General features: G+C 39.4%; 1 protein-coding gene across 1 annotated transcript in view; it reads right to left on the reverse strand.

Annotated features, from left to right (window-relative positions):
- LOC140244053 (PDF receptor-like) overlaps nucleotides 1–16240 on the reverse strand; it is a 185214-nt gene that overhangs the window by 7670 nt on the left and 161304 nt on the right. Inside the window, exons 3-9 of the mRNA XM_072323704.1 lie at nucleotides 11605–11729; nucleotides 10656–10759; nucleotides 5423–5576; nucleotides 3508–3661; nucleotides 1757–1820; nucleotides 792–864; nucleotides 123–208 (exon numbers count right to left, since the gene is read on the reverse strand). Of these exons, the coding sequence (XP_072179805.1) occupies nucleotides 123–208; nucleotides 792–864; nucleotides 1757–1820; nucleotides 3508–3661; nucleotides 5423–5576; nucleotides 10656–10759; nucleotides 11605–11729 (760 nt within the window). The remainder of the gene's footprint in view (nucleotides 1–122; nucleotides 209–791; nucleotides 865–1756; nucleotides 1821–3507; nucleotides 3662–5422; nucleotides 5577–10655; nucleotides 10760–11604; nucleotides 11730–16240) is intronic.

Here is a 16240-nt window from a genome sequence, read left to right on the forward strand (position 1 = left end):
TCTAACCCTAGTTTTGTAAAAACGAAAAGTTTGCATGAAATTTGAAACATGCACGTTTGGAAGTGATTTTTTTAAAGTCTCTCGTGGCTCAAAATAGAATCATAATTGCGAAAAGTTATTACCTGACTTGTTGGGTCTCGCTCGTGTTACTTTCTCGAAGTTTCGTCACCAGCACTCGGATGATATTGAAGAGAAATAAGACGTTTGCCTGGTAAAGAATTGGAAAGACAGAAAAGAAATATAGATTCCTTGATGATTTCCAAGAAAGATGCAATTCAAGAGCAGTGCTTATATTTGATGTTATATGTATATATCCATCAAATAATGTGGGCGGCATTAGAAACATTTCTTAATTTAAGATGAATTTACTTCCGAGATTTTCCCATTCGGGAAAGAAGTACAAATTGAGTTTAATTTTTGTTCCTTTAATACCTAACATAAGGTGGCATATGGCTGCCGCGAGACAACATTGTTATCAAGAAGAGAACATGAGAAACCATTGATTTAAGGGTTGAGATTTGTCAATGTGTCTACCATATCAGGAATCCCTATAAGTCACGAAAAACTGTAACAAACAAACAAACAAACAAATTAACATCCGTTCGACCCCTTTAATACTTTAAACAAGACTCTCAAAACTCACATCAGATGTACGAGGGGGAGAAAACAGAGCTCTAGTATAAGGTGCTGAGAATGGATTCATTAATATGATGCAAATAAAGAAGGTATTAAATCATTACGTGAAAACATGAATTAAAACTATCATCAGCATGATCAGAGCACATGCTTACCAGTATCATGAGGTTTCTGGGGATTTCGATGAAGATCCAGTACCACATGGAAACCACATCTCCCAACCAGCACCTTTAAAAGAATCAGACAATTGATGAAAAAAAAAGTAAAATTTTGCACAACTAAATTATTACTGTCGCGAGGAACGTCCATTGTCCACAGATTTTAAGTAAATTTACCAAACAATTTTATAAATTGACATCCAAAGCGTGGTCAGTGGGATGTTACTTCCAGTTCACTTGAAATAATGCTTACCCATTACGATGTAGACATTCAAGAAAGATTGAAAAGAAAAACTATACCAATTGATTGAACTTGATTTTCAATGGCAAAATTAGCTCATTCTTATCGCAAATTCCAATGAAGAAATAAGATCATATCTTTCGACTGTTCACTCATTGACAGTTCTGTCATAGAATTTTATTATGCCGTCATTCCGTCGGCTTAATACAAGGCCTAAAAAGATAACACAATGAAAAAAAAATATACAACAAAATTACAAGTGTCCTATTGCGTCGGTGAGGTTCTCTTTCAAGTTCTTCTCTAAAAAACATTCGTCATTTGCTGTTAATCCGACTTTATCTCCATCAACATACATAATTAACATATCCAGGGATGAAGGGAATCCAATCAAGGTGTCGTGTCTAAGGGGATGTTGCAGCACTCAACGATCCCCTCTTTAGGTATGCGTGAAATGAGGACGACTTGTGAAAAATTACCAAGACACCTTGTTCCGGACAAGAACTATGCATGAAATAAGGACGGCTTGTCAAAACTCTCCAAGGCACCTTATCCCGGACAAGAACACGAGACTGTGTCTTGTCTCTGGAAACATGCCTTTGATGCCCAGGTCATTTACGAGAAGCCGAGGAAGGAAACTTTAATACTGAAAATTTCTTCGTTCAGGACAAGAAATATAAGAGGCGAATAAAGATTCAGCAGGTGTATAAATCCGTCCACTCACCCCTGTTTGTCGCCCGTCAGGTCCATGGCGATGGCCCATGCTATCACCAGGGGTATCGGGAAGGCTGATGATTATGAGAGAACGATAAAATATCAAGTTAATATAATAGACAATCGACAGTGCCACTTTATCTATTCATGCATCTCATGAGCGATGACACCATTGTCCCTTACAGATTTGCATGTTTGGTTACCATCGGTGTAACAGTTTGGTGAAATTAAACAAAACCTAATTCTCCAGCATGTCCAAAACTTTTCTTGAAACCTCTACCATTCTGCTCTCTTTTTCGAAGACAACCTAGAACAGCTCTTAAAGTGAACAAAAAATAGTCCTTTGTTGTTCATATAACCAGTGACAACTGCTTGTTTCTTTGTAGAATTGTCAAAAGCTTCTTAACTGCTAAATTTGTAAGTGATTCTGCAGTTGCCGACATATCTTAGAAGATTAAATTTTCTTATTTCTCTCTTAGCTTTGGCAATTTTTTTTTATCAATATCATTCTGATTTTGTGAATACTTAGATGCATCTAACAATTTTCATCCAATATGTCCTAATTCTAAGTAAAAATTTTTGATTCAGATGTGCCGGTAGATGTACAAATGACGAAATGGTAAAATCTGTACTTAAATTCCTCCCGAACTTGATAAAATCAAGCGTTCATAAGATGAGTTACCCGTTTGAATAAGAATATTGGCATTATGGTAGTAGCCACGAAGCACTCCCAAACGAGTTAATGATTTTGGGCATAACGTATACTGTACAGCGCGCGTAAACGGGAGTGACACATAGAAAATTGGTACTTGGTGATAAAACAAACTAAAAGAAAGACTTTTAAGTTCATTGTAGCACGAAATATTTTTTTTTTATTTTTATTTATCTATCTTGTTTGTCTGTGACTCCCCGGATGAATAATATTCATTTCAAATTCACAGATATTCACAAACATATTCATTATCCGTCCTCCAATTCTTCACAAATTTCGCTTTCCTTCCCTTATTGGGCCTACCCTTCCTTTCTCAGAATTTCAGGCTTCCCTTTCCACTCCCCACACTTTGCCACATGTCCATATCTTTCTGTTCTCTTCCCCCCCCCCCCCCCGAAGAATATTGTCTCCGTATTTCGACAGAGCAGTGCGCATTCGAGTTAGGAGCGGCAACCGATCGCTGGATGAGCAGGTGACTCGGTGTCGTGCTCGAGTTTTAGAAGAGAAGAATCGGGGACGAGACGAGGTCGAGTATCAACGACGCCTTATGCCTCCCCAGGCTGCAAGGAAAGACCTGCGATACTATTAGCCACTGCGCAACCCGATACTGGAATAGGGGAGTTGCCGGTGAACAGACTGTCTTGGAGCTAGTGTTTCCATTGATACGATGTATTCTCGTACATCTCCGCTGACAAGACCCGGATGTTGCCCTTTGTTTTTGTTTGTTGTTCTTTTTTTTTTTGGGGGGGGGGGAGGTTAGCTATTACATCTCAGTGAACAAGAACAAGAACAGCAACCTTATCTTTGTACTACAATTAGAAAAGCCATAGAGGTCATGAAAATCATGAAATATTCACATCTTTCTCTGTACGTACAGGAGCCGTAAAAAGAAAATGTAGAATGTAATTTCCTGGTGTGATAGGGTGGCGAAATTATACTGTCAAATATTCAAACATTTTCTCATGTCGAATTAGAAAATCTCCGAAAATGTGGCAGTAAAACTGGCCTAGGGATGATCGGCTGATAAACGAAGTTTGTGAAAAGCTTACCCCATCCAATGACGTAGAATAAGACAAACTTTGGGCTGCCGAAAACCGCTGAAGACAGCAAGGTGTTGAGATACACGCCCTCAATGAACATCCACGCAAATGTGCATAATCTCGTGTATTCTCGCAGGACCTCGAACGTTTTGCATAGGGGAGGCTTAGATAAACAAAGAAATTGATAAACACATGTGTGATTGATGGGTTAAAGGGGATGGCTAGTAACTGATCAGTGGGAATCAGTGGGAATGCTGGGGGATGATTGTTCCAATCCTTGTGGGATTCATTTAAGAGTACATTATATATCTATAGTTGTGTGAAAATTATTTGCTTCAGAATGGTCTTATGTTCAAGTAATGTGCAGTTCAATGTTTCCAGGTTAGCATGCCTGTACAGTGTCGGGGCGATCACCCCCCAGCATTCCCACTGATTCCCACTGATCAGTTACTAGCCATCCCCTTTAAAATGAATTGATATGTAGATAGATAGAGAGCAGGATACAACGCGTGATGTCTCCTTCCCTTCTGCTTTCGGCAAGATAAAACTAAATTCAGAAAAATAAACACATTTTCGGTTTGATGAAGAAGCATTCCTCACCAGTATGAAAGCACTAACTAGTACTGCACATACACTATTCACAATTCTGATCAATTTTCATTCTTCATTGAGCATCGTTGAAATGACTTCTAATACTACTACTCTGTCTTTCTGTCCACTTACTTTTGCTCCTTTTCTTTTCTTCGTCAGTTTTTTGCTTTATTCTTTATCAATCTTTCTTCTTCTTTCCTAATTCACGCGTCTTTGCCTCTTTCTTCGTGTCCTTCTGCTCTTCTTTTTACCCAATTCTCTCATACCCTTTTCTTTCTCCTTTAAGACTTTTAGTCGTCTGCTTCTTCGTCTTGCTCTTACTTCTCTTCTTGTTCTTTCTTGTTCTTCTTTTTTATCATCATCATCATCATCATCATCGTCATCACATTATCATCATCATCATCATCATCATCATCGTCATCGTCATCGTCAACATCGTCATCGTCATCATCATTATCATCATCATCTTCATCATCGTCATCACATCATCGTCATCATCGTCATCATCGTCATCACATCATCATCATCGTCATCACATCATCATCACATCATCGTCATCATCATCATCATCGTCATCACATCATCATTCGTCATCATCATCGTCATCATCGTCATCACATCATCATCATCATCGTCATCATCATCGTCATCATCATCGTCATCATCGTCATCACATCATCATCACATCATCATCATCATCATCATCTTCCCACACCCCTCTCCCTCTCCTTCCATGTAGCCTCTCCAACACACTCATTACTCTTACACCGTGTGTGCCCCCCCCCTAAAAAAATACAACGGGACCCTCCGCTACAACAACTTTAAAAAAAGTGAATTAATCCACATAGAATTTCAGGGTACGAAACTATAACTTAATACCCACATGTTACAGAAAACCTCATCCGATTTGCTTCAGTGGTCAAAGAGAAATGAGGATCTTTGTATAACAATGTCAGGAATCCCTTCCTTCCAAGTTCTGTCCATTTTGTCCATTCTGTCCATTACACATTAATATGCAGTTCCAAGAGCATCCAGTGCTAAACTTGGAAGAAACAGACCCATGCTATGCTTTAAAATGATCCACATTTCTCTGTGACCACCTAACCAAACTGAATGGGAATTGTTGCAAAATATAACTAAGATGTTAAGATGATCTCTGAAATAGCATTTAGACAGTTTAACCATATTGGATCAATGCCAAAATCCGATTTTATTTCATTTTATTTATTTATTAATTATTACTATTATTATTTATTATTTTTTTTATTTTTTTATTTTTTTTATTTTTTTATTTTCTATTATTTTTTTTTGGGGGGGGATATACTGTACATACCACGTGTTGTATGCTGTGTGAAGCTCTAAAACCTTGCCCACCGGTCGACTTGCTGACGTATCGGTCGACATCGAGGATGATCTTGAGGGTGAGACGGAAGACGAAGGCGAAGAACAGGTGTTGATGGATCTTCGTTCTATGGCATCGCAGATTCCTGATCGTAATCACACACACAAAAAAAACTGGTCATGAAGACTGTAACACAAATTCTTCCTATAACCAGCTTTACTTATCGTGCTTTTTAGGATATCAATATTAAAAAGGTGGTTATTTTATCTTGGTATGAATACATGATTTCTCTCACAACAATCAAGACAACATGATAGTGTTTAGCACGGTTACAGTTCGTTATTCCGAAGGTTCGTTATTCCGAAGATTCGTTAATCCGAAAATGTGATATGGTTTGTTATTCCGAAGGTTCATTAATCCGAAAATGAAATAAAGCTCGTTATTTCGAAGGTTCGTTACGAACCCTATTTCACAATCGGATCAACGAACCTTCGGAATAACGAACCCTATTTAATTTTCCGATTAACGAACCCAATTTCATTTTCGGATTAACGAACTTTTGGAATAACGAACCCTATTTCATTTTCGGGTAAACGAGCCTTCGGAATAGCGAACCCTATTTCATTTTCGGATAAAAAAACCTTCGGAATAGCGAACCTTCGGAACAACGCCACAAAATGTTCGGATTAACGAACCCTTTTTCATTTTCGGATTAACGAACCTTCGGAATAACGAACAGCACCCGTTTATCCCAGTGGCCTCGTAAAATGATATGAATTAAGCTTACGAGGAGCTGCCTTTATTTTCAGCTAACTGTCTTGTACAATCACTTTCATGAAAGCGTGACCGTGTGAACATTGGTATTGTATAGGACAGAGTTCATATCTACGGTAGATGAAAATATGATTTTGAGCGTATACAGAATCCGTTTCAAAAGTATACGCATTGTCTCGCATAATCCTTATCATGAACCGAAAGAGTATAGCTACGTGCGGTCTCTTTTAATGTCAGAAACTTAAAGTGGCCGCGGAAAGTTACACACCATCACCAACAATAAAAGCAATATCATATACATTGTAGTCAGAACAGCAAAATTCTGCAATATGTCGGCACCGCATGTATCTCGTTTTAACGGGGGACAGCTCTGTGCTTGTATATAGACTTTCACTGCAGTGGTGGAATGGAAACGGACAGGCATGGACGTCCAGTAAATTAAATTTATATCGAAACCCTGACCGAAGCGCATATCATATACATCGCGAAGAATAGATACGGGTTGCGGGTTTAAAAAGGGCAGGAAACCAGAGACCCCGAACTCATTGAGGATTAATTGTCGACCCAGATCTGGATAAATGATGGATGAACCTGGCCAGAGGACCTGCTCTGAATGTTATCGGACCTTTGAGTGGTGGTTAAACAAGCGTCATGAAACCGGAAGTCAGGTCCTAAATAAAGATTCTAAATCCTGGAGTCTATTTCGAGGTCATCTGGACTTTAATCGCGATTTGTTGCAGCAGATGGCTCAGACTTTGCGATCATGTGCAAGGAGGGAAGTCCATGGTTATACCAACGCAAATGTTGTCAAACAACCTATCAGGTTGATTCTGTAAAAATATGCTCAGCGGATAAACTCTAGATTATAAACTACAAAAGAACCTCGATTTAAAGAGGTCGGATAAACCTTCTTATAACAGACTGATTTTGCCGGTCCTAACTCTCATGGATTTCTTTGGAAGAAACGATGTGACTGCGCGCGTGTTGAACGGGCTCTCATTGTGCGTTCATGAGGAAAGTCAAGAAATGAAATATCTATATATCTTTATATACTTAACTGATATAATTATGAATATACTAAGAAAACTGGCGGTCCCAAGGAGTTCATTATATAACTGGAGACGCCAGTAATTTTCATGGTATTAAAGTTCTCGCTGTAGCGAGGTTCTGCCGTATGGAGGTGAGAGCATTTTGGTATCATGTTCCACACATCTAAACAGGGAGATCATGGGTTCAAATGCCGTCCGGCGCGTAGAATATTGGCGCAGTATTATGTTATTCAGTTTGTTTTTCTTGACCAAGGCATAGGATCTATTAATGGGTGTATGACACTGATAGGGTAACCGGAAAGACAAGACCGTCGGAAAAAATATGTTGGATAGCGAGACGGGTGGAGCTACTCAAATTATTTTTTCGCACTGCTTTCCCCATCTTTCACATTAAAATATTTTAATAATCATGATCAACATGTGATCTCATAGCACTAAAGTGATCTCGAGTCAAAGGTGAACGACTGGCGTGAGAGAGTATTCTTGCTTGGAATAATCACGGCAAAGATCCCGGGTTATTACGAGGACCCTAGCCACCATGTTCATTACATTAACTGATGATTGTCGTATGGATGCTTCATTCATTTGTAGATAACGGCAGTCCTCTCATACAACACGTACAGGTAAGCCCTGCGTGTGAACTTAATTTCCCGCTCTTTCACAGTTAGTATGTATATTTATCATTTTATATTATTATTATATTTTTTTTGACCGTATGAGATTATGTGACGTTGTGTGCGTGCGTGGGTGTGTGTGACAGGCAGCCATAGGAGAGAAAGGAAGAAGATAGGAAAGATAGAGCGATTGATAGGGAGGGGAAAGAGGGAGAGGGAGAGAAAAAGTATCAGGAGAGAAAGATGCGCCTTTTTTTTTTCTTTTTTTTTTTGGACAGATCTACAACCCCAGAAGCTTTGAGTTATGATATGATACCTGGCCCTTGTTCCATTATACCCCGCACCTGGGCTCAAGAGTTGGCACCTCCGAGCCAGAATGTCACCGAGACGCCATCCCGTCTCCCTCACCGAGAGAGAAACACGTGTTGAACCGTGTCGATATCTCACGATTATAATCTACCCTCGTGCTATGTTGCCATGGTAACGGGTTGATATATTATCCAGGATGAAAAAAAAGAAGAAAACTTCGAAAGATTTGCAATCGGATTTTATTCCCAGAACTTCCGAGATTAGCCTCTCGCGCTGCCCTGGTGCCGGTTCAATACCGTCTTCATAATTCATGTACCAGACGTACTATAAGAGGGTCAGCGTTCGTCGGATTATAGAAGGTATATAGACTTTACAAAACAAACAAATAAACTTCAGGCTACGTTTGTGCGACCTGGATACATTTAGTTGTGTTAAAACTTTAAGAAAATAAACTGCTTGTGCTAAAGGGAGGAGTGAGAGGGAAAAAAAAAACGAGCAAACAAAGTTGAGTGTCCATTACATGTATTCAGGTCATGCAACATAACCCGGCCAAGGCGTGGCTGAATTACATACATATACTGCCATGGCAAATTACGCATTGGCATCTATATCACTTCCACCTGTCAAATAACTGTATTCGATACAACATCAAACGCCCGTGGACGCCGTTCGATGAATCAATCATTTTAGTAGAACATGGGCAGGAAGAAAAGAAGAAGATAAAATAATCGTGGGTACTAGAAAGAAAAACAAACACAAAAGAAGAAAAAAGACGCGGAAATCTTGTCATGTTTGTCGGCTTTCTTTGATGAACAAATACCATGAATACTAGCTCAGTGTTGTAACAATGTGAAGACACAGCGCAAGATATGTGAGGGAAAAGAAACGAGATTATGTAAAGAGGAAAATGATCATGCTCTGGACTTAATATACATGAACACATGCACACAACAACAGGGCCCCGTTGCATAAAAGTTACTACTGTGGTAACTTTGACATCCAATGGTAACTACCATGGTAACAATACTCAACAGCCAATCAAAATCAAGAATTCCATGGAAGTTACCATTGGATGGCAAAGTTACAATAATATTAACTTTTATGCAACATGCCCCAGGAGAAAGGTACTTGTTCACAAGACTTCGACTTCGACTTCGTCTGATGCACCCGACTGTCTGACTGTGGATGGCGGCACGCTTTTAAGAATAATGTTATCGAGGGAAAGAATAATGTTATCTCTGTAGCGACTGAGTTTTAATAACAGGTTGATTGGAGCTGCCGCTTTACAGTGGATACCCCAGGTATTGGAGACGATTTCATTGTGACGGAAATCTACAAAAATGTCTACTCTACTTTGATCTTGTAATACATGCAACTGGGTGGGATTTGACCCCAGAATCTCAAATCTCGTGTGCGGAGCCTTAACCGCTACGCACAATTGTCCCACATAAGTCTACATAATGAGTCCATTAATATGTGATAGCGCCTTAGATGTTACGTCTGTAGAGCCGAGGTATAATGATAATAACATTTCACTTTTAATATTCAGCCACTTCTATTTTCTCTGCCTTTCGATGAACAAGACGCAGTGAGTTAGCGAGCGTGTATACATCAAGTACATGTATGGGTTAGACGGTAGTTACTCTTCCCCCCCCCCCCTTTTTTTTTTGGTGGGGGGGGGGGGGGCAACGTGCGATTGGTAATGTTGAACTTAGTTTAACTAACATTCCTTCTACATTCCAGTAATGTGTAGTAATGGCATGCAAATAAAGTTTGATTGAATGAACTATCTAGCCTTTTGAATGTTGATCGCGGTGATCATTCAAATTTGCGCGAAATCGAATGACCGCGTCGTTATCAAATCTGATGCAATTTTGACGAGATAAGACGAGAAAACCATAATCATATTTTGGTATAGAATATGTAGATACAAGTTTCCTTTGGGCCAACGCTTCGAAATTCTAATCTGACTGCATCTACAGCTAAATACCGAATACTGAATCTAAGAATATAAGTTGGTGAGCAGACAGAACGAGAAAGCGATGTGACCACTAGCTTGGCGTGAGGCTGTCCACAGGAGTGGACGAAAGCTAACCAGGAGAATCACCAAAGCTTGGTAGAAGCCTGAACCTCCTATCGTATGCTTGTAAAAACGTAAGAACTTAGCCATCGTTCTAAGGCTTCGACGTTGTATTTTGTTAACTATTAGTACTAGGCCTACTATCATTAACGTCAACTATTAGTACTAGGCCTACTATCATTAATGTCAACTATTAATACTAGGCCTACTTTCATTAACGTCTTCAACTGCTTCAACTACTTCCCCCTTATTAGTAATTCTTCAAGTACATTGCACTTTTCATACATTCACTTCCAATGCTGCTATTACAACTTCTATCACTACAAGGTGCTGCTGGGTTCTGCTTTTAGCTCCTGCCATTATAGTTCGTTATTAATTGACCAAAATTATTAACTCACCTGAAAAAATAGAATATAAACAGCGCCGCCACGAGACTCGTCCAGGACAGAAATAACCCCACCAGCTCCATAAGCTTCGCCCCGCTGATGACGCTCTTGTAAAACTGCGTCGAATGGCAGGGGGGAAAAAGAAAAGAAAAGAAAAGAAACGGAGATGAGCGATACTCGTGTGTCATAACAGGATTGGTGTGCTGCAGCGCCACCGGGTAAACAACATCAATTAACCTACTTTTGAAAAAAAAATCGTCTATTCCTCTATCTTGCAATCTCGGCTCCTTACGATTATTTCTTTGCCTTTTATAATCGCTACCACCTATTTAAGTGGAAAGATGTAGTGCGGGTGTCCGGAAAAAAACAGCGTAATAAGCTGGGGTGGTAGGGGAAAACTTACCTCAGGTTGAACATAAATTCATAATTGCGTAATTGCGTAATTGCATAACATCGGCAGAATACGGGGGGGGGGGTTGAGGAGCGCAGGATTTGATTATCACGCCTTGCCAAATAAGGTCATATTCCCGCAGGGAGTCCTATGGAATAATATGTGATTACGGTTAGAGGCTTTCTTTAAAACAGAAAATTACCTCCCTACTCCCCGCCCCCTCCCCCACCCGTGAAATACTCTCAAAACTTTTATGACGTTTAGATAAAATATGAAAAGAAACTATGCCATGCGAGTCTGGGCCAGTTAAGGTATGAAGATATAGCTCTCTTCGGCTATCCCGCCGCAGAATGAATCTTCCTAAGAAACTTCCAATCGAACACAACCATGTTCCAAAAGTTGAAATGACTTCAAAGTTCCCTGAACCTAATTAATTAATTACCTTTTTTTTCTATTCCCCTTGTTTCATTTCTTTCTGTTGATAAAAAGTCTACCAGAGCATGGAGCGGCATTTCACGAGGAGGGGGGGGGGGGGGGGGCAGGGAGGGAGGGGGGGGGGGGAACTCTTACCTCGAGTTGTGCCTTAGTGGAATTGTCCGTGAAGGTGTCGATGGGTATGGTGGTTCTGAAGCACTGAGAGTACGGCAGATCCGCCTCCCACGTCCCGTCGCTCTGGCAGAAGCGGCTGAAGGTTTCTACGGAGGCAGCAGCATCGTCAAAACAAAACAAAACAAAAGATAGTGACGACGATGACGACGACGATGATGATGATAATGATGATGATGATGATGATGATGGTGCTGATGGTAATGATGGCGATGATGGTGATGGTGATGATGATGATGGTGATGACTGTGATGACGGTGATGATTGTGATGATGGTGATGATTGTGATGATGGTGATGATGGTGATGATGATGATGATGATGGTGATGATGGTAATGATGGCGATGATGGTGATGGTGATGATGATGATGGTGATGACTGTGATGACGGTGATGATTGTGATGATGGTGATGATTGTGATGATGGTGATGATGGTGATGATGGTGATGATGGTGATGATAGTGATGATGGTGATGATGGTGATGATGGTGATGATGGTGATGATGATGATTATGATGACATTTTAGACAGCAACAAAAAGGTAATAATATCAACTGAAATGAATGATTCTTGCCTTGAGTTGTTTTTATTGCAATGACTGAACGACTAATTGCCCTTCATCAACGTAAGTGAGCACAGCTTTTTCGTTGTTTGAAAAGTAGCCGATCAGGAAAAAAAAACCATGGACCCATGCTCGGATTGGATATTAATTGCAATGCACATAACTCGACGCAAAAAAAAAAAAAAAATATATATATATATCTAATAAAGTGTTCGCCGCCACAGAAGGATTAGTAAGAACCATCACTGGCCTTCGGGCGAAAGCTCGGAGTGCACGGTATAGTCTGTCTAATGGATATAACGCTTGCCTAGCAGCCGGGTCGTTGGTTCGTATCCGACCTGAGTGTTTGTGACTGTGATTCTTATAATGGCTATTCAATCTCAAGTGACAGGATCCTCAAAACATTTGTGGAGTTTCAAAGGTGCAGTTTTTAAAGGTTTATTATCCCAAAGGTTCGTTAGTCCGAAGATGAAATACGGTTGGCCAGTCCCGAAAATAAAATAAGGTGCGTTATTCTGAAAGTTTGTTAATCTGATAATGAAAACTACAGTTCTAACGATTTGTTAGTCCGAAAAAAAGGTTCGTCCGTGATGAAACTTATTTCATTTTCGGAATTACGAACCTTCAGAATAACAAACTATAACCGAAGTAACGAGACTAATAATAGCAACAACGACAATGAGAAACTAATGCTTATTAAATGTACATTGGTGAAGAACTAAGGGATACTTGAAAATTGTAAGTATCCCGCACCATTTTAGCTCTTCACAATTAAGTCGTTTGGCAAACAGACTCTTATATACCAGAAAGAATTAAAGGCATGTACTAGCGTGGAAACATTTGGGTGCTGACAACTTCTGACTAAAGAAACGGAAGATGGCAGCCTGGGAGGGGGGGGGGGGGGGGAGGTAAAGTTCTGCATGTTGTTTTGGTGGTTAGTAGACATTGGTCTTCCATCTGTCGCGAAATCGTGTGATATTTTCGCCTCTGTCTCGTCACTGGCCTTTCAAGGAGTAGTTCGTCATCATCGCTCGCGCATCTATTATGAATGACAAATTCATCTCCTTTCCACGGATTATCTGCTCTCAGATTGATCGTCTAGTCCAAAAGCAGGCTGCTCCGTTGACTCTTTCCCTCTGCGTTTTTTTTTTTTTTTTTTTTGTCTGTCTCTGTATGATGTCGGGGCCTTTTACTCTTGCAATAGTCTCTAAGAGGTATAGACGGGGATCTCGAAATGACAACAAAGCCAAAATGTCGATCAAATCTTTGAAAAAAAGAGACGTCGTGAGGTAAAATGCGCTTACAAACACAAATTACAGAGGATGATTGAACACGGTACGTAGACACACCAAATATAGAAACAACAACAACAACAACAACAACAACAACAACAACAACAACAACAACAACAACAATAAATAGAGCAAAGAAGCAACCAAACCACTTCAAAATTATCTGAGAGATTACCTGCAAAGACAAGTTCGACAGTCGGGATGTTTTTTCATTTCCATTTTTTTTTTTGCTCAAAAGAAAGCATTTAATTTTTGGAACTATGCGGAAAAAACCCGCTTAAAATCAAAGATACTGAGTTCCTGTGCAAACTTTTCTCAAATCATTGAACACTATTATGATGGAAATACACACTTAGTTTTTGAAGCAGATGTATCATAAATCAAAATTTGTAATTGATTCTCACAACTAAATTTCATCTCGTGAAAGAAATATGTAATAACTACATAAATCAACTACTAAACATCACTCCTGTAATCATTCTTGAGTTGTGATTTAGCAATACTTTATTTCTCTCTCCCTCTCTCACACACACAAAGAATATTTCAAACAATCTTTGTTCATTGCTCGAAAGTTATTCATAAAGAAAAATAGAGGGAGAGTTGTGAATTACCGAAGCTATCATGACCATCTGCACTGAATACTTTGTTTGACTGACATCATTGCTTAATGAATCTTTAGTCTGGTATTGTTTGTTTTTTTTTTGTCGGATTGAAACTGTAAATTCCATCCATTCCTGTCGGTTTGACGTTAACTTTGAAAATCGCAATTAATGCTTCAGTTTGTTGTTGTCAAAGTTAACTGCAAAACCATCTCCAATTGGTTCTTCATGATGAGGAAACATGAAGCATATATTTCGCACTTCATCTCTTTCAAACGTTCCCGTAGGGACATCGGACAGTCCGGAGATGCAGTCATTAATCAAAACATCTTCTTTCTTTTGCTACTCGCTTTGTGGGAGGGCATGAATGTTTTATCACGCCTTCAAACCAAGAGTCGTGGACGTATTCAGCAAACGCACTCTTAGAAGGGGTTATACTCGGCCGGTGCGCAGAGGGGATATTGATGAATTAATGAATATTTCATCTTTGCTGCACTTGAGAACAACTAAGGAGTTTTTAGATTTGGCATGATCGCTCGCCTCCGTAATGATCTAGATGCAACATCACTTCGTTCATTACTGCCTCTTCTTTTCTAATCATTGCAGAAGCTGATATTATGTCCCTCAAGAGTAAACTTGGCAACGGCCTACCCCAATCAATTAAAGATACTTGAGTGCTATGTTGGCGGTTTTCCAAGCGGAAACAAACAAAAACTCATGCGCAAGCAAATTTTCTGTCGGTGTAATCCATACGTATCGAGGAAGCCAATTTAATCAATAATTCTCAGTATTCATGGAAATAGATCATGACTAGCAGAGAGTAGCTTTCGTCATTTCTCTTTCTCAAAGCTCGAAATAATGCTTGGGTTGTTTTCCACACCCTTTTGGTTGAGAAACGAAATTTCAGTCAATCTGAGGTCATTTTTCCTTTTAATTTTTGATAGTACTGTCAAGATGTGCACTTTTCCCAAAAAGGGTGTGAAATCTAAGGTGAGATTCGTAAAGTGGAGGGTGGTATTTTCTAATGGCTCAGAGTTTTAAAACGCTCCTTGATGCCTGGAAATAATCTGCTTCCTGTGTTTGTCTGTTTTTGCTTTAGTTTTTTTTTTATTTGTTTGTTTGTTCTTGTTTTGTTTTGTTTTAATTTTGGTGTGTGCTTGCACAGCAACGAAATAAAAGCCAGGTAAACTAAGTGATAGTGACGGCCCTTTGGTAGAAACGAAACTCTGCCTGTACTTTTAGAACCCATGAATTACGAAGCCACGACCATTATTATCCCGCAAACAAAACCATAAACTGTAATCGACCATCTGTGGTGGAAAAAGAAAGCTGTCAAAAACACCTTAAAGGGATGGTACAGTTTTGGTTGAGGTGAAGATTTAGCTTTTAACGTTTTGCGAGATATTCAGAAACCACTCTATGAGATGTGAAAGAGCATGCAATTCTAAGGGGTATCAAAAGTTTGTTTGATGAAAATCGGTTTTGAAATGGCTGAGATATCCAAAAACAAGGGAAACAAAGAGATCTTAATAAAAGGCATGGCCTGTCGCCTTTTATTATTTTCGCTTTTTTGGATATCTCAGCCATTTGAAAACCAATCATCATCAAATAAAAAGGCGTTGAATCCTTCTTAAAATTACAAGTTCTTTCATATTTCATAAGAGGTTTCTCGTTATCTCACTTAGGAATGTTCAAAACATGAATCCCCACCTCAACCACTACTGAACAGTCCCTTTAAAGGGATAGTACAGTTTTGGTTGAGATGGGGCTTCAGACTCCCAACTTTTTTTGTGAGATAGTGAGAAACTTCTCATGAAATGTTACAAAGGATACATAAGAGGAAATAAAAGTTTACTTGATGAAAATTGGTTTTGAAATGGTTGAGACATCCAAAAAGAAAGCGATTCCAGTGAAAGGTGGAACGCGCTTTTTATCAAGGTCTCTTTGTTTTTCTTTTTTTTCATATCTCAGCAATTTCAAAACCGATTTTAGAATTGTATGCTCTTCTATATTTCATTTAAAAAATGGTTTCTAATTATCTCGCAAAAAGTTTCAAGCTGAATCAACATTTTAACCAAAACTATGCCATCCCTTTAAAACACTCCACGTGGGTAAAGAGGGAGAAAGGGAGAGAGGGAGAAAGGGAG

Source organism: Diadema setosum, chromosome 20 (assembly GCF_964275005.1).
Source record: "Diadema setosum chromosome 20, eeDiaSeto1, whole genome shotgun sequence".
In the NCBI taxonomy this organism is placed as follows: Eukaryota; Metazoa; Echinodermata; class Echinoidea; order Diadematoida; family Diadematidae; genus Diadema; species Diadema setosum.